At 36.6% G+C, this 26,288-nt stretch overlaps 1 protein-coding gene across 6 annotated transcripts in view; it reads right to left on the bottom strand.

Moving 5' to 3' along the window:
- Nucleotides 1-25,976, bottom strand: part of AGBL3 (AGBL carboxypeptidase 3) — a 71,919-nt gene extending 45,943 nt beyond the window's left edge. For 3 of the 6 annotated variants that reach the window (XM_053897298.1, XM_053897301.1, XM_053897300.1), the window contains exons 1-8: nt 25,416-25,540; nt 24,353-24,460; nt 23,365-23,425; nt 22,234-22,262; nt 20,414-20,600; nt 6,010-6,117; nt 2,785-2,923; nt 811-1,590 (exon numbers count right to left, since the gene is read on the bottom strand). In XM_053897298.1, the coding sequence (XP_053753273.1) occupies nt 811-1,590; nt 2,785-2,923; nt 6,010-6,117; nt 20,414-20,600; nt 22,234-22,262; nt 23,365-23,425; nt 24,353-24,451 (1,403 nt within the window). In that variant the 5' untranslated portion in view covers nt 24,452-24,460; nt 25,416-25,540. Of the gene's footprint in view, nt 1-810; nt 1,591-2,784; nt 2,924-6,009; nt 6,118-20,413; nt 20,601-22,233; nt 22,263-23,364; nt 23,426-24,352; nt 24,461-25,415; nt 25,541-25,615 lie in introns of those variants that run through there. The other 3 variants (XM_019452798.2, XM_019452811.2, XM_053897299.1) reach the window with 2 other exon arrangements.
- Nucleotides 25,977-26,288: the final 312 nt, after the last annotated feature.

Below are 26,288 nucleotides of genomic sequence, written 5' to 3'. Positions count from 1 at the left end.
AGCAAATGGCATTCCAGGATTCCAATCTGATATTGTAACTCCACTCCACACTCTTAACCAAAAAAGTCAAGAGGCTTTGGACTTGGAATGGGGTTCTCTGACTCCAGTAAATCTTTCTGCTCTAGCACATGCCTATTCCTGATTGTTATTAACTGAATCTATTAAAGAATTCACCCATTCAACAAAAATTTAAATATTATGTGCATTTGCTGCTCTGGATTCTTTGGAAAATTTAAAGCTGTTCATTTCTTTTCCGGGGGAAATAAACACTATTATTCATCAAAATTGCAATAACTATGCAACCTGATAGTCAAAAGAGTACACTTATCATGATGAGCACCGAGTAATGTATAGAAATGTTGAACGACTATATTGTACCCCTAAACTAATATAATATTATATGTTAACTATACTAGAATTAAAATACTTAATAAAAAAAAGGCTCATCAAAGAGCAATGTATGAACAATATAGTGCCAGGAGGCCCTATGACATGTAACTAATTTTCACATGTAAGAGATTCAGGCATCCTGAAGTAAACATCAGTGCTACCTTTAGCAAGAAACCAGATTTGGGATATGCAAATTTAACTATTAGTTTCACAAAGCCACTAAAATGTTCTAGAAATTTATTCATTATTTAAGAAATGCCAGAAAGAAGAGTGGCAAGAGTGGAGAAAAAATTAAGTAGCTATAGTTAAACGATTAAACTATCTTAAGAAGCTAGGGTAAAATGAATGGGATTGTGGTAACCAAATTCTCACTTCCAAGTTTACTAAATAAGCAGAGAGGTAATTTGAGGCTTATCTTACCTACGGATCATGTTCCGGGTATACCAAACAGAAGGAAATGATTCCTTTAGGACAGATGTATAGTTACGGTTTAAATCTTGTCCAGCTAAGGAACAACGATAATTTCCCACTATCACACCATCTGGATTCAGCATAGGTACCACCTTGAAGATGAAAGTGTCCCGAAGCAACTGTGCATCACTTGAGTCTCCTAAAATATAATCTAGGAAGCCTTTCATGATCCAAGAGCTGTTGGTTTCCCCTGGATGTACCCTTGCAGTCAAAATCACAGCCTTTCGCTTTCTTGAGTCAGCATTCTTCAAAGGAGTAGTGATCGTTAAAACATACACCATGTTTCTAGCAATTGTGTGGCACAGGACACGTATTTTACAAAACTTTGACCGTACTGAGTCATTATTGATACTAGACAAGTATTCTTGCAGGTTGGTGTAAGTATATGGATAGCAGTGAGCAAAGTAGCAGGTATCTTTGTTGTGTGGAAATTGAAATGTCCATGTAAGAGAGAAATAATGGCGCCCCTCTTGTCCCTGGTTGTTCCTATAATATTTGATTTGGTCTCCTATTCTCTGCCAGCCAATATTATGAGCCTTGGCCTCTTTTTCAGAATAAAACAGTGGGCGCATACCCCGATTGTAAAGACTAGCAGGCTTAGTGAAATTGATTATAGTGAATCGGTAGACGATTCCTGCTTGAGTATTAGTGACTTGGAAATAGTACCACTGGGTGTGTTTATTTGTGAAGAGGTCAGGGCGCACAGTCAACTGGTATTCATATTCTGCCCTAATACACAAAAAGGAAAAAAAAACATGTAAAAATGGCATTCAAATTTAAATTACATAAGGAAAATTATTTTACTTTTACCTATTCACTGAGAGCCTTTTTTCCTGAAACTATTTAGGCAGCATCCAACAGCAACTAATTGTAAAAGATAAAAGTTTTGAAATGTTCTTACTGGATATGAAATTGCTTCTGTGCTAATTCTCTAAAGCCTTTTTATTTCTTTGTAATTCAAGAGAGCACATTAAAATGGGCATTTGATAAAAAAATTCTGTATTTTACCCCGATTACATTTCCTATAAAAGAAATGATTAAAGAGCTCTTAAAACTTAATTAAAGTCCACTGTTTTTTTTTTTTTTTACTTCAGATATATATTCCTTTTTCTATTAGATTCAAACTCTAGAGATCTGAAATACTATCATTGGGAAAAGTTTAAAATATATAAATTAATACAACCACATACATTAAAAAATTTGAAAACTCTTTAAGGACTGTTTTTGGTAACTATTTGCATCCCTCGTACTTAATCACTAAGGATACTTAAATAAAGGTAAAAATTTTACTGGCACATTTGTTTTACACACACACACACACACACACACACACACACACAAACACACACAAAATCTTGCTGGGTTATTTGTGACTTTTCTTTGCCAAGTAACCTTCTCTTCTATCAGGACTATGTACTTACTGTGTGTGTGTATGTGTTATAAATAGTGATTGAGAAATAGGTGAAATAAAGGATGCAAAACCAGAGCTGTTGAATCTAGGTCATGGGTGTATGATGATTAATAGAGAACTGTATTATTCTCTGTAAATATTTTCATAGTAAAAATTCTCTTAAAGAATGCTCTTGGATAGCATGCATGTTCCCAAACATATTTTATAGAACACTCATCTCAAACACTATTCCAGTAAAAAATTTGAGAAGCAGTGTGAGTTTATGTGTGTGAGTGTCTGTCTGACAGTTCATACTGGCATATTAAAAATGTACAGTACAGAAATCTGCTAAAGTTCATAGTATTTGAATCCAGAATTTGAACCTTCCATACCCCCTTCACAATCTCTAATTGGCATCTATACTTCAAGGGATTACAGTTCATTAATGAATACTAAAACTTTAACGTACCTAATACAGAAAATAATAAATAGTTGAAGGTCCAGCTCCTCAAATAAAAATAACTAAAACCTACACTTTGACTACCTTCTGTAGATTTCCACTCTCAAACCTTGCTTCAAACATCAAAGTATTGTCATAGTTATCCACAGGTTGCTTCAGGGGTGTTCGGTTGCCCCCTACTCGGGAATACACAAAACAGGGCTCCTTGTAAGCTGATGACAGAAGAAGACCATAAAGGTATCAAGCCATGTCTAAAGTACACAGATTATTCTGCACAGAGTTTGGAGCCACAGTATAACTGAAGTGTCACTAAGGATTTAAAATTTTAAAGTAATTTGACACTAACATACAGATTTGTTGAAGTTAAGAAAGTCTAAGAATTTTCAGACTAGGAAAGCAATGCCTAAAATAAATTCATGTATTTGTTACATTAAAAGTATTTATCCTACTTCTAATTTTTATGAAGTAATTGGTCCTGAACTTTCCCATTCACTATAAATAACTATAAAGCTGGATAAAAAAATATGAGCTGTTTCCATATATTTGGATAACACACAGACTAGAACTATAATAATAGTTGAAAGAAGATAAATGCATGAAGTATGCCCATGTTTAACCCTGGCTTTCTTCCTGGGAATACTTTCTGACTACATCCTAAGAAGGTGGCACTTAAGAATACTCTAACAGTCTTGCTGAGCTGAGGAGGCAAGACAGTTGCTTGGGGCTACGGAAATTTATGAGACAGGACACCAGAGAGATGAAAGCTACATAGATGGAGGGCCTCAAAAGTCTACATGGTGGTTCCCTGGTGGTTCCCTTCATGGCTGAGGGCTTGGCTGTATAAGCCTAAGATAAGACTGAGTAAGACAGGAAAATGTCACTGTGGCGCTGAGATATGCAATTCTAGAATATACTGTAATTCTAACCTATCCGGAATGGAAAGACTTTATGGAGCATCTCAAGCAATCTTTCATGATTCAAGAAAGGGAGCATACTAGGCATACGTACCACATCCAAGGGTAAAGACCAAGACCTAGGACTAACTGAAGGACTAAGACAAAATAAAAATTTTGCCCTTACAAAAGTCTGCCCTTATAAAAAAATAAAACCAAGCCTGAAAGAAGCAAAATGATATGCCAACAATTTAGCTGCCTACCAGAACAAACTGTGGCATAATTTTTAAAAAGAACATAATACAGACTTCTAAAACATATTTTCACAACGTCCTGCATATGATTAGGAAAAAATATGAAACATGAAGAAAAGCAGGAAAAATGTGACCCATGGTCACACACACACACACACACGCACACAATTTTCAACAAACCCCAAGATAACTGAGATGTTGGGATTAACAGATGACTCTGAATATATATCTAAAGACTTACAGGAAAAGATAGAGATAACGAACAAACAGATCAAGTAATCTCAAAAAAACCCTGAAAAACTACAAAAAAAGAACCAAATGAAAAGGCTAGAAATAAAAATTACAATAACTGAAGTTAATGATTTATTAGATGGGTTTAAGAAAGATGTTTTGTTATTAGCATACTATCGTAAACCAGATATGAGATTTTGCATTAATAGAGTTCTCAAAGTACAAATATCGATCTTGACTGTTAAGAACACTTTTCCTGAGGCTTAAGAAAAATTGAATACTGCAAAAGACAGATGCAGTAAATTTAAAAACAGATAAATACAATTATCCAGACTCAAGGACAGAGAAGAAAAAAAAAAGATCCAGTGACATGTGGAACATAGCTAGAAATCCAACATATGTGTAATTGGCATTCCAAAGGACAGAAGAGAAAGAATACAGAAAAAATATGTGAATAAATAATGGATGAAAAGTTGTCAAATTTGAAAAAAAAATCCAACTCTATTAACCTATGGATCAAAGAAGTCCAGCAAACTTCAAGCAGGTATCCAAATATAATGGTATCCAAATCTAGGCAGATCATAGTCAAATTGCTGAAAACAGCCAGAGAGAAAAAGACACATTATATATATATGTAGGGAACAATGATAAAAATTATGGCTAACTTTTTATTTAAGACAAAAGATGTCACAAGACAATGGAACGTTTTAAAGAAAAAATTTTTAGAAGAAAAAAAAACATGAACCCAGAATTCTATGCACCTTGTTGTTTGGAGATTTCTCTTTCCTATAGCTACAGATCTGAAAACCATTTTGTCCTCTTACTCTTTCAGGCCCAGGACACACAATGATTTTGCTCTCTTGACAGTTTTATGTTGCTTTACCATCCCTTGCGAGTCTCTCTTAAGTCTATCCACACTTTGGTAAGTTATACTTTCAGTAAACTTTCTTAAATTACTCCCAGTATGCTATTCAGTTCCTGACAAGACCCTGATTGACTCACCTCAACTATTTTAATATTTTATCAGATCACATTTAAGTTATGTGTGGAAGTTCTAAGGCAGGTTAGCCATGTAAATATTTGAAATTAAAAAAAAATCAGAGATGCTTGTCTTTACTCTGGTTCTTAAAAAATATGTGAGTATATGATTTATAGAATTGCTTACTGTATAGGAAACAATCCTTGTACATTTTTGTTTTGCCAGCCCTTTAAATAAAATACATATGCTTCCTGAAGTTATCTCTAATATATGCTCTAAGATATAGAACTTGGATGGTGAAACTGTGCAGGAATCCCATATTTCCTTACCTGGTGCTTTAGGAGAACACAGTTTGGCATATAGGCTGAGACATCTATGTTTTGTTATTAGCATACTATTGTAAAGCAGATATGAGATTTTGCATTAATAGAGTTCTCAAAGTACAAATATTGATCTTGACTGTTCAGAACACTTTTCCTGAGGTATAATCTTAGATGTTATTTGCAGTGTGGGGTATTTTCCCCTTTTAAAGATGCAATCTCAAGAAATGCATCAAATTGGCATGAAATGAAAATAAAGTCATCTGAAAGATTTCACGAACGTGAGCTATCAATAGAGAGGCAACAATAGTTGCAGAATACTCTACTGGATTTCTCTTTGAAAGGTGATGTGAACACAATTCCTTTTAAATATAACTCTCCATTCTAGTGGGCATTATGTTTTTTTTTTAAAGCAACTTTGCATAAACTGCAGTACACCTTCAAGAATATAATTAACACTAAATCCACACTTGAATCAATCTGTAACCAAACATCTTGATGGTGACAGAGACTTCATGGTATTCTGCAGTTTCCATTATAAACAGCAAAACAAATATAATTAAGAGATGAATATAGATACCAAATTATATTTTATAGCAACATGTTTTATTATGTACCCACCATCTTCAGCTAGATAAACTACAGTATCTTCCTTGTAGTTTGGATAAAGGGGTTCTATCTCTAGACCTGTTGGGATGTACACTGGCTCAGGATAAGAAGGAGTCCAATCTGGGGGAAAAAAAAGAGAAAACATTATTTGAATATTACTTCAAAATAAAACAGGAAATGTTTTTAAACTTTATTTATTTTGAAAGAGTGAGTGAGAAGGGGAGAGGCAGAGAGAGAGAGGAGAAGAAAGAGAATTCCAAGCTGATAGTGCAGAGCCTGATGTGGGGCTCGAACTCACGAACTGAGATCACGACCCGAGCCAAAAACAAGTGTCAGATGCTTAACCCACTGGGCCACCCAGATGCCCCAATAAAATAGGAAATTTTTACCATATATTTTCAAATTATTCATTAGTATTTTTACTCTAAAATTTAGTGTTTTATGCAGGGCTAGATTTTACCAACGGTTCATTGGAAGTGATAATGAACACTGCCACACTGTAACAAAACCCATAAATTTCATTTGTACTTTGTTCTAAATTATTTAAGTGAGTAGCTCGTGATTATTTTGTGTCATTAAGGATTTCATACTGAAGATCCCATTTTCTTGAGCATTTGATGACTTTTTGACCCACCTCTGGGAATCCTGCTCTACCTTTTGTTCTCCCTTACCCTGCCTCTTTAGCCTCCTGCTTGACAATGGTTGTCCTCTAAGCTTATACATGTTCAAATTTCTTCTATCTTCTCAAAGGAAGGCTATCCTCGAACCCCCATCTTCTTCTTTAGCTATACCAGCTTTCCTTCTCTTCATTATTTTGAGGACCAAATTTCTTAAAAGTTGTCTAGACCATGCTGTAATGACTTATTTTTGATCCAACTTTTGAACACGACCTATTTGACTGAAAAAAGTACTTCACAGCCCAGCTGCCCTAGTAGTTCCCACTTTTTAGCAGAACAGAATTTGGATGATGCATTCTCCTCCTTTCCTTTTATCTTTAGCTGATATGTGTCAGACATGCATGGCTGTGGAAATATGTATGCTCCAACAGAGGGAGCCATACTCTATGATCCCAAATATATTCATTAGAACAATTTTTTAAAATGTGGTGATGAGAAATAAGTATTGCTTGACGTTTTAAGGATTGTGTACAACTGCTTTAGCAATAGAAGTGTATTTGACATGAATATGGATCAAGTCTAGCTACAGAAAAAGAACAGAACAGAATATTTATGCAAATATGCATGAATACACATAGTAGCATTAACACACAATGAAATAAATTGATAGTAAGTCATAAAGAAAATTATAACTAAAGAGTGAGCCTCTCATTATTTGAAAGCCTTAATCAACACAAATCAAATTTAATCATGAACTACTAACATAGCATTGATTCTGACAATTTTGGGGATTTCAACTATTTACTTTTGTGCATGTTTATTGTCAAAAGCTTCATGATTTCTTTAATTCTTAAAGAAACAGATTTCATTAATCTGTTTATACTCTTCTTTAACTATTTACTAATAAATAGTCCTATTTGTAAAGAAGTATGAAACTTTATCACTGGAATTGGATAAAGAACTTATACAATAGGAACAAGTTTGCAGCTTATCAAAGTACCCTTATTGAGAACCATATTTTGAGAATCGGTCTAACCCACTTCAATCTAGCTTTTGCTCTACTCCATGAAAACTGTTTGCATTGTATTTGACAGACTGTTGGATGGATGAATGGATAGTTGAACAACTCTGATGGGATTCTTATGTACGCATCCCTTAAATTCAAATAATGTAATACTGACTTATTGCCATAAATGCTTTCTATCCGACAATACCTTCCCTGCAGAGAAGCTTGCTTGGAGCTAAAATTGTTTAAGCAGAGATATGGGCTGGGAATGGAAGTATTTCCAGATTTTTTGAGAAGTAATCCATTAAAGAATTTCACCTGTGAGGGACTTAAACATCAAATGGATTCCTGATACAGACACTTCTTTACTGCTATTTAGTGGTAACTTTTGCAGGTGTCATTAAGTCAAATAGCCAGGCAAGTTCTATACTCTTTTAGAATCTTCCTATTATCAGAATCTCCTGCCAGACTTTTTGATCTTTTCCATTCAAAACACTACTTAAAGGTGGTGGAATCACTGTCTCAAAGAGATTGTATGTCTGTGCATAACAAATGTTTTGCTTCCCAGTTCTCTTAAAGCTGCAAACTTTTGAGGTACCAAAATAGCACTGCTTCAACAATGGACCAGCATGAAATTGCTAGCATGGTTCCTCTGCCCTTGTGTTCTCTTACAGATCCAGCCCACCCAACACATCCTCAGCAGGAGTCCATCCAAAGCAGTACCACAAGCACGGCAGTGTGCAATCAGCCCTGGCAGGGGCCAGCACCACCCCAAAGTGCCTCCTTCCCTGAGTAAATGGGGAAGAAAATCACACATACCAGTTCAACTGCTGAGGGCAGGTATATGATCTGACTGCAGGTCCCACCCAACAACAAAAGCCTCCCAGGGGACCACACAGTGAGAGTACCCTGCAGGTTGGTGCTATACACCTCTGGAAAACACCTAGTCTGACTCAACTCAAGCCCAATGTAGCCCCAGACTGCTCACTAACAACACAGGGACCAAACCCCATCCACAACAGGGAAAAAAGAACCAATGCAGACTGATGGCAAACATGGCTCAGCCACAACAGTAGGGTGCATGTAACACACATAGGAGACAACTCTGAAGCGCCAGGTTCTGTTGAACAGGGGACAACACACTACAGGCCACTACTTTTAAGAGCAGGAGATGTAGCTGACTTTTCTAACCCATAGAGACAGACACAGAGAGACAAAATCAGGAGACAGAGGAATATCTCTCAAATGAAAGAACAGGGCAAAATCATAGCGAGAGAGCTGAATGAAACAGGTAAGTAATATGTCTGACAGAAAATTTAAAGTAATGGTCATAAAGATACTCACTGGAATTGAGAAAAGAGTGGAAGACCTCAGTGAGACCCTCAACAAAGAGACAGAAAACATGAAAAAGAACCAATGAGAAATGAAGAACTCAATAAGTGAAATTAAAACTATGCTAGATGGCATAAACAGTAGACTAGAGGAAGCAGAAAGATAGATCAGTGACCTGGAAGACAGAGTAATATAGAGTAATAAAGCTGAATGAGAGAAAGAAAAAAGAAAAAGAAAAATTGAAAATAAATTGAGAATTCAGTGACATCATCAAGCATAACATTCATATATAGGGATCCCAGAAGGAAAAGGGAGAGAGAAGGGGGAAGAAATTTTATCTGAAGAAATAATAGCTGAAAACTTCCTGAATCTGGGGAAGGAAACAGGAATTCAGATCCAGGAGGCACAGAGAGATCCCAACAAAATCAATCCAAGGAGTTCCACACCAAAACACATAGGAATTAAAATGGCAAAAAGCAGTGATAAAGAATAATTTTTAAAAGCAGCAAGAGAAAAGAAAACAGTTATAGACAAGGGAAGTCCCATAAAGTTTATATAAAGTTAGCAGCTGATTTTTCAGCAGAAACTTTGCAGACCAGAATGGAGTGGCATGATATATTCAAAGTGCTGAAAGAAAAAACTCTGCAATCAAGAGTACTCTATCCAGCAAGTCTATCACTCAGGACAGAAGGAGAGATGAAAGAGTTTCTCAGACAAAAGAAGTTAGAGGAATTCATCACTAAACCAGCCTTACAAGAAATGTTAAAGAGGATTCTTTATGTGAAAAGAAAAGACTGTAGAGGTGCCTGGGTGGCTTAGTTGGCTGAGTGTCCAACTTCGGCTCAGGTCATGATCTTGTGGTTCGTGAGTTTGAGCCCTGCATCAGGCTCTGTGCTGACAGCTCAGAGCCCGAAGCCTGCTTCGGATTCTCTCTCTCTCTCAAAAATAAATAAACATTAAAAAATTAAAAAAAAAAAAAAAAAGAAAAAAGAAAAAAGAAAAGACTGTAAGCAAGAGTTAGAAAATATTAGGAAGCACAAAAGCAGTAAGATTAATTATATCTAAAAAAAAAAAAATAAAAAAAAATAAAAAAAAAGATTAATTATATCTATAAAAATCAGTCAAGGGATTCACAAAATAAAAGGATGTAAAGTATGGTACTATACACCTAAAACTTGGGGCAAGGGGTGAGGTGAAGAGTAAAGAATGAGTTCAAACTTAAGCGACCATAACTTAATATATACTGCTATATGCAGAAGGTGTTGTGTACAAAACTAATGGTAACCATAAATAAAATACTAATAATAGATGCTACACAAAAAGTAAAGAAAAGGAATCCAGGAATATCACTACAGAAAGCCAGAAAATAGTGAGACGAGAGAGCAAGAGAAGGAATAGAGAAGAACTACACAAGCAACTATGAAATGAGTAACAAAATGGTGGTGAATACATACCTATCAATAATTACTTTGAATTTAAATGGAGTAAATGCCTCAATCAAAAGACACAGGATGACAGAATAGATAAAAACGCAAGACCTATCTATACGCTACCTACAAGAGGCTCATTTCAGACCTAAACACAGATTGAATGCAGATTCAGTGCAGATTGAAAGTGAAGGGATAGAGGAAGTTTTATCATGCAAATGGACGTGAAAAGAAAGCTGGGGTAGTAATACTTATATCTGACAAAATAGACTTTAAAACAAAGACTAACAAGACAAAGAAGAACACTACATAATCATAAAGTGAACAATCCAAGAAGATATAATAATTGTAAATATTTATGCACCCACATGGAGCACCCAAATACAGCAAATAAAAAACATAAAGGAAGTAATTGATAATAATACAAGAATAGTAGGGAACTTCAACACCCCACTTACATCAATGGATAGATCATCCAAACATAATCACAAGGACACTTTGGACAACAAGGACAAGTGGCTTTGAATAACACATTGGATCAAATGGATTTAACAGATATATTCAGAATATTCCATCCTAAAACAGCTGAATACAATTCTTTTCAAGTACACATGGAACATTCTCCAGAACAGATCATTAGGCCACAAGTCTCAACAAATTAAAAAAGACTGAAGTCATACCATGCATCTTTTCTGACCACAATGCTATGAAACTGGAATTCTACAACCACAAGAAAAAAATATGGAAAAACACAAATACATGGAGGTTAAATAACATGGTACTAAACAATAAATGGGTCAACCAAGAAATCAAAGAGGAAATAAAAAAATACATGGAGACAAATGGAAATGAAAACACAACAGTCCAAAATCTTTGGGATTCAGCAAAAGCTGCTCCAAGAGGGAAGTTTATAGCAATATACGCCTAACTCAAGAAGCAAGACAAATCTCACATAAACAACCTAACCTTACACTTAAAGGCTAGAAAAGAACAACAACAACAAAAAAACCCCCAAACCAATAGAAGGAACATTAGAGAAGAAATAAAATAGAATATAAAAAGACAACAATATAACAGACCAATGAAAACAGGAGCTGGTTCTTGAAAAGATTAAAAAAAAAAAAAAAATTGAAAAAACTTTGGCCAGACTCATTAAGAAGAGAGACAGAAGGGGGGAGGGAATGAGGGAGAGTAAGAGAGACAGAGAGAGAACTCAAAATCAGAAATGAAAGAGGAGAAATAACTGACATCTCCGAAATACAAGGGATTATAAGAAAGTATTATAAAAAATTATATGCCAACAAATTGGATAACCAATAAGAGATGGATCAATTTCTAGAAACATATAACCTCCCAAAACTGAATCAGGAATAAATAGAAAATCTGAACAGACTAACTACCAGTAATGAAATTCAATCAATAATCAAAAAACTCCAAACAAAAGTTCCGGACCAGATGGCTTTACAGGTGAATTCTACCAAACATTTAAAGAAGAGATAATACTTATTCATCTCAAACTATTCCAAAAAATAGAAGAGGAAGGGAGGTTTCATGAGGCCAGCATTACCCTCGTACCAAAGTTGATAAAGGCACTACAAAAAAAGAGAACTACAGGCCAATATCTCTGATGAACATAGAAGCAAAGATCCTCGACAAAATAAACAATCAAATCCAACAATACATTTACCATGATCAAGTGGGATTTATTCCTGGGATACAAGGGTAATTCAATATTCCCAAACAATCAATGTGATACACACCTCATCAACAAGAGAAAGGATAAAAACCATATGATCATTTCAACAGATGCAGAAAAAAGCATGTGACAAAGTACAAAATCCATTCATGATAAAACTCTCACAAAGGAGGTTTAGAGGGAACATGTCCTCAACATAATAAATGCCATATATGAAAAACCCACAGCTAACATAATACTCAATGGAAAACAAAAACAAGAAACAAAAGAAAACAAAACAGCACTGCTCTGAGTTCTCCTTGGGTCAAAGTCATGTCCCCAGGAGACTTAGTTAGCATTTACTATGTCACATGAGCACCAAATCAGTGCTGTTTGTGCCATTGTGTCTCTTGGATCATCTTGTGAAGTTTTTTATTCTGGCCTTCAGCTCCTTTCTCCTTTGTCTTCAGGTCTAGCTTGGAGGGTTAATACTGAGATAACATTATGCCCTCAGCCCTATAACATACATTTCATTTTAAGGAAAAAAAACAAAAACAAAAATAAAACACCTCTCATGTTAAAGAAGACTCTTGAGGCCCTAACTACCAGGATAGCAGACAAGCCTAGACATGTCTGAAAAGAGGTTATATTCATTCAAGCTATAAACTCTATGCAAAAATAAATTTAGAATGTGACACTTGACTAGCAAATATTTTGTTTTAAAGTATTTGCTTGGTGTTTTCCCTCCTTGACTTCGTTAGTTTGTGTTAAGTTCCAATCTGTAAATGATACTATTCTTGGTAATAAGAGACTACTAGTTTCTCAGAAAGTCAATAAATATAAATTTAGAAAGCGTTTTCATGATGGTAAATCCAAATCTGTGGAATACATTTATTTGTACTATACCTATCATCTTTTTATGGAGGAAAAGCAATGAAAATTAATAGCTCCAGTACTGATTCAACCATTTACAGCACTGATTTATTTATTAAAAACATTTTTTTAATGTTTATTTATTTTTGAGAGTGAGTGAGCATGAATGGGGCAGAGAAAGAGGAGGCGGCACAGAATCTGAAGCAGGCTCCAGGCTCCTAGCTGTCAGCACAGAGCCAGATGTGGGGCTTGAACCCACGAACCGTGAGATCTTCACCTGAGCTGCAGTCTGACGCTTAACTGACTGAGGCACCCACATAGCACTGATTTAAAACCCGAAGTAGATGACAGTGAATATTGCATTTTTTCTCTCTCTCTTTTTTCTGTAAGACTTACCTGCCCTTCACCTTTGGTTTATCCCACTTTTTGATGACAGACATGTAGTAGAAGGAAGTGATCTTACAAAACATGTCTAAGAGTCACAGAATTCTCAGGAGTAATAAAACTTGAATTAAAGGTGCTTAATTTGGATGCTTTTGATAAGTATTTTTTATTAAACAAATTTGCTGTATAAAAATTTAAAAATATACTTTAAGCCAAAAGAAAAAGAATTATCCATAATTCATCGCACAGATCTAAATATGAACATTTGGGTTTTTAGTTTCAGGCTTTGTCTTTTTCAACTATCCCATAAAGATGCTTCCAGCTACAAGTAACAACAATTCTTAAGGCAAACTGGCTTACACAGTAATTTATTATCTTACATATCTAGAAATCTAGAAACAGAGAGGATTCAAGGTCTGGTACAATCAGTGGCTCAGTGGCCATTCAAGGCACAATTTATTTATGTCTTTCTACTTTGTCATTTCAGATCTGAGGTCCTCCTAAGGTTGGATCCCTTACTGTTGTAAAATGAGAACAATGTGGCTTTCAGTAAAACAGTGTCATGGACTAACTGACATATACTACTTAACTGAGGTGAAATGGATACTTGGGAGTCAACTACAATTCCTCTTCTTGTATATTATATCACTTTATGTATAACTGATCATCAATTTTTCCTACCCCACCTAACCAAATATCTTAGTGATTTTTCTTTTTAAAAATTTTTAAATGTTTATTTATGTTTGAGACAAGAGAGAAAGCATGAACGGGGGAGGGTCAGAGAGAGAGGGAGACACAGACTCTGAAGCAGGCTCCAGGCTCCGAGCTGTCAGCACAGAGCCTGATGCGGGACTCGAACTCACAAACTGTGAGATTATGACCTGAGCCAAAGTCGGTCGCTCAACTGACTGAGCCACCCAGCCTCTCCGATTTTTATTAATATATATAGATCTCCCTCATTTCTTAATAGCCGTGTAGAGTTCCCTAATATGGATTGCCATTACCTGACCACTGACAGACATTACAGTCATTTCTTTACTGATGGACATTTTGGTTCTAACAGTCTCTTTATACTACATTACTTATAATATGCCTCGATTCATGTGTTTGAATACCTGTGGGTTAGATACCTGGCAGTGGAAACGCTAAATCAAAAAACATGTGAATTTTACATATTGAAATATAAGGTACTATATACTGCCCTTAAAAATATATAGTAATCTCATATATATATTTGTGTGTGCAATTTGTTTGAAGATAATTTTTCTTGGGGTGCCTGGGTGGCTCAGTTGGTTAAGCATCCTGACTTCGGCTCGGGTCATGATCTCATGGTTTGTGAGTTTGAACCTCACATCGGGCTCTGTGCTGACAGCTCAGAGCTCGTGCTCTCTCTCAAAAGAGAAATAAAAAAATTTTTTAAAAAGAATATAGTAATCTCATTTATATATTTGTACATGCAGTTTGTTTGAAGATGAGTTTTCTTAGTGATGTTACAAAGTTATTTCATTTTTTTCCTCTCTTAAATGCAAAAGGAGCCTGTTTAATTCTTGGAGGAATTAACCTAATGTCTGTGTATGGAATATCATTGGCTATCCCTGTAAACTTTGTCTGAGACTAGAAAATCTGTTGATATCTCCCAGAACTATATAGTATTTTATTAAAAGAAATTTTTTGGGTATTGATTATAAAAGATATTCCTTTTCCAAGATTAATTTATGTTCCACATTTCAATGATTAATAGAAGGTTCAAAATAGATTTGGCCTGTGGACCATAGTTTATTATTACAGAGACTGAACTCCTAACCATGCTAGTATATGTGTTTTTACTATTTAAGAAACCACCCCCAAACTTAGTGACACAAAACAATAATCATTTATTTATCTCAGCTACATGATTCTTCTGGTGGGTTAGGTTCACTCATTTATCTTGATAAGCTGCAGGTTTGGCTAGTGGCTAAACGATGTAGGCTAATCTTGGCTCATCTCTGCTTCATGCTCATCATACCCAGCAAGCTAGTTATGGATTGTTCCACGGTGGCTGGACAGGGTTTAAGAGAAAGCAGTATACAAAGACTTTTGAGACCAATAACAAAATGGGCAAAGAATTTTGTCAGTTGACATAAAAAGCCAATGAATACACCTGTTGGTCAATTGCAGGTCTTCTTTGGAGAAATGCCTATTCAAGTCCTCAGCCTGTTTTTAAATCTTGTTACTTTTTTTTTTTTTTTTTGCTATTGAGCTGTAGAAATTCCTTACGTATTTTATTTTTAACAAAAATTTTTTTTAATGTTTATTTATTTTTGAGAGAGACAGAGACAGAATGCAAGTGGGTTAGGGGCAGAGAGATAGAGAGACACAGAATCCGAAGCAGGCTCCAGGCTCTGAGCTGTCAGCACAGAGTCTGACGCGGGGCTCAAACTCACGAGCTGTGAGATCATGACCTGAGCCGAAGTCAGTCGCTTAACCGATTGAGCCACCCAGGTGCCCCAATTCCTTATGTATTTTAGAGATTAACCCTTTATCATACATATGGTTTGCAAATATTTTCCTGTTCCATAGGTTGTTTTTTCAGTTTTGATTGTTCCCTTTGCCACACAGAGTTTTACAGTTTCAGGTCTTATGTTTAAGTCTTTAATCCATAATAAATTGTGAGGTTTTTTTTTTTTTGCATACTGTAAGATGTTAAGGGTCGACTTCATTCTTTTTCATGTGGATATCCAATTTTCTCAACATTTGTTGAAGGGCTATCCTTTTCCCATTGTATATTCTTGGTACTCTTTTCAAAGATCCATTGACTGTATATGCATGGAATTATTTCTGGGCTCTCTATTCTGTTTCAGTGGCCTCTAGGTCTCTCTTTATGCCAGTGCTGTCCTTTTTTGATTACTCTAGCTTTGTAATACATTTTGAAATCAAAAAGTGTGATGTCTCCAGCTTTGTTCTTCTTTCTGAAGACTGATTTGGCCATCTGGTCTTTTGTGATTCCATCTGACTTTTAGAGTTCTTCCCTTCCCCCTTCACTTCCCTTCCCTTTCCCATTCAGTTTTCTTCCTTCCTCCCTTCCTTCCTTTTATATTTTAGTTTTTTAAAGTAGGCTTCACACCTAGCACAGAGCCCAACATGGGGCTTGAACTCACAACCCTAAGATCAAGACCTGAGCTGAGATCAAGAGTCGGATGCTTAATCACCTGGGCCACCCAGGCACCCCTAGAGTTGTTTTCTATTTCTATGAAAATGCCATTGGGATTTTGATAGGGATTGCATTGTTAACCGATCCTCAGGGAAATGAAAAATCAAAGCCATAGTGAGGTATCATTTCACACCTATTATGATGGGTATTATAAAAAAAAAGTTTTGGCAAGGAAGTGGAGAAACTGGAATCCCTGTACACTGTTGGTGGGAATAAAAAATGCTGCAAACACTGTGTAGAACAGTATAGAAATTCCAAAGTTAAAAACAGAACTACCACATGATCCAGCCGTCCAACCACTGGGTCTTTACCCAAAAGAATTGAAATTAGGATCTTGAAGAGACATTAGCACTCTCCTATTCATTGCAGTACTATTCACATTAGTGAAAATGTGTGAACAATCTGAATGTCCATTGATGGACAAATGATACAAAGTGAATGTGCTACACACACATACACACACACACACACACACACACACACACGAAACAGCATTCAGTCTTAAAAAATGAAATCCTTCAATATGCAACAACATGGATAAACCTTGACACATTATGCTAAATGAAGTCACAGAAGGACAAATACTACATGATTCCACTTACATAAATTATCTAAAATAGTCAAACTCCGAAAGTGGAATGGTGGTTGCTGGGAGCCAGCAGGAGGGAAAAATGGGGAGCTACTAATCAACATATTTAAAGCTTCAATAATACTGGATGAGTAAGATTTATAACAACATTGTGCCTATACTTAACAATACAGTATTGCACATTTAAAAATATGCTGAGGGTAGACCTCATGCTAAGTGCTCTTACCACAAAAAAATAAATATAAAAACTAAAATAGCCAATAAATATATGTAAAGATATCCCATGTCACTAATAAAGAAAGAATATAAATTAAAACATAACATATATAAAGCAAACAACACCAGATTGTTGAAAATCAGGGAACTAAACAGTGTTTATGGGTATATGGAAAAACAGGCCTTCTTACGGTGTAATGAAGGATTAACTCAGAAGGCCTGGGTTGTCCAAACTCTGCACATACCAAAGAAAAGTTAGACCCTTGTAAAACTCCTAGAAGATAACCTCTCAGACTTTGGACTATCCTGCTTGATAAGAGTCTATCGTCTACTTGGGGCTTTGGGTCACACCAGGTAATTTACACTAATGTGACTTATGGTAGAGGGACTTGTACCATATGCTATCAGTTTTAACAGGAGAGGTTAGAGACTGAGTAACTAAGGCCAACCATATATATACTCCATGGAGACGTGACCAGCCCCTCATAGAAATCCTGGATACCAAAGCTTGGATGAGCTTTCCTGATTGGCAATACTTCATGTGTTATCTCACATGGCTGGGAGTATTAAACACTGTACAAAAGACACCATTAGAAGGGGACAACTGGAGCTTGTGCCTGATCTATCCTGGACTCTAGTCTATGTACCTTTTACCTTTGCTGATTTTTTTAACCTTTGCTGATTTTAATCTGTATCATTTCAATGTAATAAACCATAACCATGAGTATGGCAGTTTTTTGAGTTCTAGGAGTCCTTCTATAATCATTGAACCTGAGGGTAATCTTGAAGACCCCAACCATGCTCATATAAATTGTTTGTATGACTATAAATTATTACAGCTCCTCTTGGAGGGCAATTTGGCAGTATTATTTTAACCAGAAATCTAGGCATTTACTTCCAACACTACACACACACACACACACACACACACACACACACACACACACAATAGGACACATATAAAAGAATGTTCATGTAGTTCTGTTTGTCAGAGCCAAAGACTAGAAACATCTAAAATTCATTAATAAGGTAGCAGTTACAGAAAATATTGTTTACCCAATTAAATCTAATAAACCAATTTATATAAAAAAAGACTGATATATGTGAGCTGATGTGGAAAGACTTTTAAGATATATAGTTGTGTAGGACAGAGTTCATTTATAGCTAAAGCAGAAAAGCTCTATTTTTATATCCGGGGAAGTATGGATATCTAGCTTTGACAGTTGGCCAAGATAAGGACAGTTAAGATTTATAATGTGCTATTTAAAGTCTGAAACTCCCCTGGTACCCACCATGGGCAGTTTATCTACTGGTGGTTTTCATTTGGCAGAATCAGACAGCCTGGCTTGACCATATGACCACAGGGGCATAAACACTCAGCTGGAACTTTTGACTTAGAAGTCATCTGAAGCCTGTGTGTGTGTGTGTGTATACATATATACATACATATACATACATATATATATATATATACATACACATATATACATATACGTATATATATGTAAATATATATACACACACACACACACACACACACAGAGAGGGAGAGAGGGAGAGAGGGAGAGAGGGAGAGGGAGAGAAAGAGGGAGGATGGGAGGGAGGGAGGGAGAGAGAGTCAATCAGAGAGGGGGAGACAGACTTCTCCTTTACCCTTTCTCCATCAAATAATATAAAGAGAAAAGTTAGTTTATAAGAATGTGTAAGTAGCATCTAATTTAAGTAAGTGTAGACAATTATAGTAAGTATAGATGGTTTTTAATTTTACTCACCAGTGAATGTCTAATAATATCTCTACATGGCAATAATATTATTATAGCATTATAATATGCTATAATTAACACAAAGTGGAAAACAGTGGCAATGAGGAAGTGCTAATAGGAATGTTTCTATCATTTGTGTGTGAGAATTGGGAAGATAAGGCTGTAAACCACTGAATGAAAACTAAATTTGAGAATGCACACATACAGAAACATAAAAATATTCACTGAAATATGCACACTTCACGTCCATAAAACATACACTGAAGGAAAGAAGCATAAAGTGGGAGAGGAGAGAAAAACGACAAAGGGGCACAAAGATAGAAAATAAGAAAGGAAGGGCAATGGCGAAAGGGAGAAAGGCAGAAGGTGAAGAGTATAAAGACACACAGGAGAAGGAAGATATTCAGTGTGGTGGTAGGGCAGGAGGGGAAGGAGAAAGAGGTAGGGAGAAAAAAAGAGCAAGATTACACAGCCATCTGGCATACCCTCTGTCTGCAACCTCACTCTACATAAGAGTTTGAATGTGACTGGAACCGTCATGCTATTTGGAATTGTTGAGAATTACAAAACTCTGGCACGTTTTAAGTTCCTCTTTTAAGCACATGTGGCTTAAAACTGAAATGCAGGGCAAATGCACACCAGAGTTTGAAGATTTCATATGAAAAAAAAAAGAATGCAAGATATTTTGGATATATTTGGCTTAAATAAAATATATATTAAAACAATTTTTTTAATGTTAATTTTGAAAGAGAGAAAGCACTCAAGAGGGGAGGGGCAAAGAGAGAGGGAGACACACAATCTGAAGCAGCTCCAGGCTCTGAGCTGTCAACACAGAGCCGGATGTGGGGCTCGAACTCATGGACTCTGAGGTCATGACCTGAGCCGAAGTTGGACACTTAATCGACTGAGCCACCGAGGCGCCCCTAAATTAAATATATTTTTGAAATCAATTTCACTTATTTTCCTTAAAAAAATATTTTTTATGTTTATTTTTGAGAGACAGAGACAGAGCGCGAGTGGAGAAGGCACAGAGAGAGAAAGAGGGAACACAGAATCTGAAGCAGGCTCATGCTCCAAGCTGTCAGCACAGAGCCCGATGTAGGGCTCGAACCCATGAGACATGAGATCATGACCTGAGCTGAAGTCGGACACTCAACCACCTGAGCCACCCAGGGGCCCCTTTTTCCTTTTTTAAAATGTGGCCACTAGAAAATTTTAAATGATACATACAGCTTATGTTATATTCCTGTTGGAACGCACTGTTCTAACACCATGAGTCTCCTCATTAAGTTTGGCAAAGTAAGTTTGCTAATATTTGAATTCCAAAAACATCTAGGAACATACCAATATGCTGGACTTTTTCATCAATGACCTCACAGTGGTACGGCCACCGTGTTGGACTCAGCGGACCAGAAGAAGAAACACCATACAAATCTCGTGGTTCACGAAGACGTGGCACCCATCTCCCTAGTTGATATTCCAACAGTATCTGGGTAGTCCGGGGGAAAAATGGGTCACCAACAGAGTTAGCTGAAAAATGATTCAACACAATCATGAGTGATAAGAAGCAAAACCCCAATTTCTATAATTTTTTAATACATTCCTTTTTCCCTTTCAATACCATCAATTTATAAATATTTGTGGATATTATAATTCATGGCACTTAAAAAATAAAATTACTGGGGCACCTGGGTGGCTCAGTCGGTTAAGCTTCCAACGCATGATTTTGGCTCAGGTCATGATCGCATGGTTGTGAGATGGGAGACCTGAGTCGGCCTATGCTTAAGATTCTATCCCTCTCCCTCTGCCCATCCCTTGTTCCCTCTCTCTCTAAAAAATAAAAGATAAATAAACAAATAAAAATTACTATTGAAATTTTGTAACAATTGATCTTTACATAGCTAAAAAGTAGTTTTTGACCTCAGATACTATTATGCTAAATTCCGTGCTACTCCAAAAACATTTATTTCTCGCAGTTATTCTAGCAAACTGTTTACTGCCGAGTCTTCTTAAACTTAATCACACCGAGGCAACGATTTGTCCACGATCATAATTCCTCACCGCCTACTAGAAGAATATTCTCAAGGGTTGCTAGTGAACTCTGTCACAAATTTTTCTCAGTGCTCATTCTAGGGTCACTGTGTGACACAACCCCAAGCACATAATTCACAAAGAATACAACACAAGTAGGCAGCGCAGAGGCCCTGTCTCTTTCAATGGGATAACTGTGGGACATCAATTTGATGTGGATAATCACCCCTCATGTACCTTGTCTTTTATGATGCTATACTTTCCTGTTTTCTCCCTTTCACATATTTCGTTTTCCATTTGTCTGACTCCTCTTGCTCTTCTACCTCTAAAATGTGGCTTTTTACCTAGATTTAGTTTTGGGCTATTTTTGTACGATAACAGATATATCAAGCTGGACTAGATGTCAGACCAACTGAGTTCTATTCCATCACTTTGTTTCTATATGATTTTTCTTGGCTAATGCAGCCTCTCTGAACATAAATTTTACTATATGTAAATAAGGAATAATAATATTCCCTGCTACTTCTCCGGATTGTTATTTAGATCCATTTTTTCAACAGTTACTAAGCATCTAGTTTTTCATTATGTGAAGAGACCACATTTTGTCTAATTCACAGTATGACTCAAAAATGGCAAGGTAGCTATGAAGTAGGAAATAAAACTAAATCAATCTCATACTGCTCATGAGTGTAAATTATAGAGAAATTAAATACAAAATTCGAAGTATTTAGAGAAAACTTATATGATTATAATGATGACCTTGGGGTAGGGAAGGCCTCTGTAGCTTAAACAGATTTAAAAATAAACAGCCACAAATGAATAATGATAAACTTAACATCAAAATAATTCTAAATCATGAAAGCAACATTAACAAAGGATTACTATAACAGGGAATTCATTATAAGAGGAAACATAAATAGACAAGCATATGGAATAATTCTCAGTTTCTTCAGCAATAAAGATGACACTGGTTAAAACAGTGAGTTACCTTCTTTTTTCCAACAGACTGGCAAAATTTTAAAAAGCAAAAAAGGGTGGCAAGATGTCCATAAACTAGTACTACAAATATTTTATGAGTATGGGCATAGAGATGTGTCTAAGTGCAAAGAGAAAGGTCTAGAGGGATACATATCAAACTGAGAATAGTAGGTATCTTGAAAGACTTTTACGATGAGAGAGAGAGAGAGAGAGAGAGAGAGAGAGAGAGAGAAAAGAAAAAAGAAAAGAATTAAGGCCTTATCTTCAATTTCAGATCATCTGTGATAGATATGTGGATATTTAGAAGAAATATTTTAGTATTTTAAAACTCTAAATGTATACATTTTTAAAAATCAAGTATACACAAAGATTCCACATATATGTACTTTTGCAAGTGAATGGCTTTATTAAAAAAACTCTGTACAAGCATACTTCATTTAAAAAAAGATGTATTGGGGCGCCTGGGTGGCTCAGTCGGTTAAGCGGCCGACTTCAGCTCAGATCATGATCTCACGGTCTGTGAGTTCGAGCCCCGAGTCGGGCTCTGTGCTGACAGCTCAGAGCCTGGTGCCTGTTTCAGATTCTGTGTCTCCCTCTCTCTGACCCTCCCCCGTTCATGCTCTGTCTCTGTCTCAAAAATAAATAAAAACGTTAAAAAAAAATAAATAAATAAAATAAATTAAAAAAGATGTATTGTAGGGGCACCTGGGTGGCTCGGTCAGTTAAGCGACTGACTTCGGCTCAGGTCATGATCTCACGGTTCGTGGGTTTGAGCCCCACATCAGGCTCTGTGCTGACAGCTCAGAACCTGGAGCCTGTTTCAGATTCCGTGTCTCCCTCTCTCTCTGCCCCTCCCCCACTCGCGCTCTGTCTCCCTCTGTCTCAAAAATAAACATTAAAAAAAATAAAAATGTACTTTAAAAACACTGTGTACTGTAACTCGAGTCATACTGTAAATTTAAGAGCTAATTATTTAAAGAAATGCCTATGTAAATCTTTATGTTAAGTGTAGTCCTTCATAAAGTAATGACCACTTTTATTTAGTTTCATTCAATATCAGGTTTACCTAAAACCTTTACAGTTTGAGCTCTAAAAAATTCTTATAAGAGTGGATACATTTTCTCTCTTTATCCAGTATCAGAATACATTCCTATATTATTCAATCTTTTTTTCTAGTTTCTTAATTTTCTTATTTTTCATGGACCTTGAGTGAATTTTTCATTTGCTATTTATTCACTCAAGGTTTTATCATAAAGGGAAGGAAGAAAATATGGATAAGTTCAAACCTGTTAAAAGCGCACACTGGTGGATATCTTCGCTTACAAATTTCATGAAGTTATCCTCATCCTAAAACAAAAAGAGTTTTAAAATATTCTTTTAAAAACCAACAGCTTCCAAATCCAGAAATTTTTTACATCTATTTTAGTAGTGAGAATTGAGTGCCTCTTTTTAATCTTTAATAAATGAAAAAAATTAAAGGATTATTAGGGACTACCAGTCTCAAAGTGCCAAACACTTCAAATATCCTCAAACCTTCAAGCCTTTATCTTTCATCCTCCTTTCATTGGGTAAGGTCAGATTAATGATTGCAGGGAGGGAATAAAGTTTAAAGATTCTTGGTAAACTTGGCAACCCAATTTAAGCTATGAATAAAATTAAAAGAAAAGAAGCACAAAAAGCCATAGACTTAGAGGGCTAATAGGGAGCTTATTTTGGGACCTTAACTTAGATACATGGTAATTTATATTTTACTAAAATGTGAAGGAAATCTCTCAGAAATATGTACTAGAACCAGGCAAACTCTTTTGAAATACTGTGCTTTGTTTTTCCCTTTTTCTTCCTCCGTGTCCCTTTGTTACATCAGAGCCACATTAAACCTATTGTGGTGACAAACAGTAGATTTAGAACATAGGAGGCTGCAGTATTATGATACATATTATGATGTAACACAGAAAACACGTAAGTGAAGAAGAATTATATAAATAAAACCTTAGTAATGATTTAATACACACTTTTAAGTAAAACTGAGAAGAATCTTAGCCAAAATAATTTCTCAAAAAACAATACCAATCCGGGTTCTCTTTCTAGACAGGGCATACTGCACACAGCAATATCTTGGCTTTCAAATTATTTTCCAACTTCAGTGACAAGTGATTTAAACATCGAATTGATTTTCACATCCAACTGATTTTGTAATATTTTTACCGGGAAATTTATATTTTATAACATACGGTTTATCTGAAATTAAGTGGAATGAAGTTGAGAAAAACATACTGATTGATCTTCATCACTGATCGTTCTGTCTGAATAGTCTTCCTTTTCTGAATCTTCTGACATTTCTGGCAATATCTGGCTTGAAATTTCTTTTATCATGTAGGTAGGCTGTAAAACAATTTCTAGGGAACTTATTTGACAGTTTTCTGTTTAAGTTGAAGGTGTTTATTACATTAAATGAGTACCCCAACCTTTTAGTCAATTTTATTAACAGTGACAACAGGCTTCTCTAAAAGCTATATTAGGACTCAGCTAATTAGACATTCAATTTCAAAAAACTGAAGACATTTTCCATTTCCATGAAAAAGAGGCAAAAATCACAAGGAAAGGCTAATCAAGTAAATAATGTATTGGAAAAAGAAATTTCCAGGCTACACAGCCAAATCATTCACATCCTGTATTCCCAATACCACACAGCATAGTAAGTTCAGAATGATCCTGAGGCATTTAAAAAGATCATGGATCAAAAATAAATAAATAAATAAATAAATAAATAAATAAATAAATAAATAAAGTAAAAATAAAAAAAATAAAAAGATCATGGGTCAAAGGAAAATTATAGTTACTCAGGCAATGATATCTAACAGCACAGCTTAAAAAAAAATCTTTTTTTCTGCTTTAGTTTTCAATTGACCAAAAGTTCAAAGGACTACAACAGACTTTTCTCCTTAGATTTTGGTTACTATTCTGTAAGATACTGTCTCTGTTCTAATAGTCAATTATTCTTAAATCTCAATAGCTATCCGAAGGTTGTATTGGCGGTGACCACTACTCCTTCCATGCAAACATCCTCCCAAGTGGTTAAGACAACGGAATACCAAATTCCTTGCCAAGACTCTATTATTTTTGAGAGACCAAAGGAATTTACCAATTTCGAATCTATTGGTTTATGCTCCTCTCTACAGAGAGCAAATAACTCATGCAATAGAGATGACACCTTCAGTATTAAGAGACCGAAGTTTCAGCCTGGGGGGCATCGTCACAATTCCACATTTGGAAAACGTGGCATAAATCCTCGCTCTATTTCCTAACATGAACATAGGAGGCACGCCAACGTGCTGACCTGAGCAGTGAAACCTGAATTTCAGGAAAGCCACACACTCACACACACAGATTATCTAATGGGCGCTTCCTGTGTGTCTCCCACGGCTGAAGCAGACGAGGCAAAAGCAGGCGTTTCCACGCCCAGCCACGGTGACTTTCTCAGTGGGAAAGACTTTTAAGCCCCAAGTTGTGTCTGCAAGGTGTGCCTCCCACGCTCACTTCGGGACCAGGCAGTGTGGGGAGGAGCTCATTTTCTGGGACGCGCGGTCTTTCCACGCGCGCTCACTTCCCGCAGGGGGCGGCCCGTCTGCGAAGTCTCTTCCTTCGGGGCCGCCTCGGCCGGGCCCTCGCCCCCGCCCCGAGTCCTCCGCCCAGGCCAGTCGTCCCGTCCCTGCGGGGCGCAGCCGTTCCTCCCGAGACACCTAAGGTCCAGCGTCTGGAAGGAACGCGGGGGTAGTTCAACAGCTCCAGCCACGCCCTTCACCGAGAGGCGAGGCCCTCCGTTTCCTGAGCAACGGGACCACCCTCGCGAGACTTCCGAGCGCCCTCGGGAATCACCTAGCGACCAGCGCCGAGAAGAGCCCACGCGGGATTTCGGCCAGAGGAAGGGGAGAGCCCAGAGGATGACGGGAACGAGGGGCCGAGGAGAGGGGGGCGGAGAGAGTTCCCAAGGGCGTTAGCGTGGAGCGCCCTACCTGGGGCGGGGGGAATCTTAGGAGAGGCGAGGAGCGGGCAGCGATTTGTCCCTTCGCTTCTCCGCGTCGATTGTCCTTTATCCAAGGAGGCAGTAGAACGTACTGGTTAAGACTTGAGCCTTGTTAGTCTTTATTTGTACCCACACAGAACTGCATTCTGCGCGATTGTGTGACTAGTAATCTTTATTCAGGAAACG

The sequence above is a fragment of the Panthera pardus genome, unplaced genomic scaffold, assembly GCF_024362965.1.
Source record: "Panthera pardus isolate Hobbes unplaced genomic scaffold, ASM2436296v1 HiC_scaffold_8, whole genome shotgun sequence".
NCBI lineage: Eukaryota > Metazoa > Chordata > Mammalia > Carnivora > Felidae > Panthera > Panthera pardus.
Note: the sequence above shows the minus strand (reverse complement) of the source record. Positions and strands in the feature narration are given on the sequence as shown.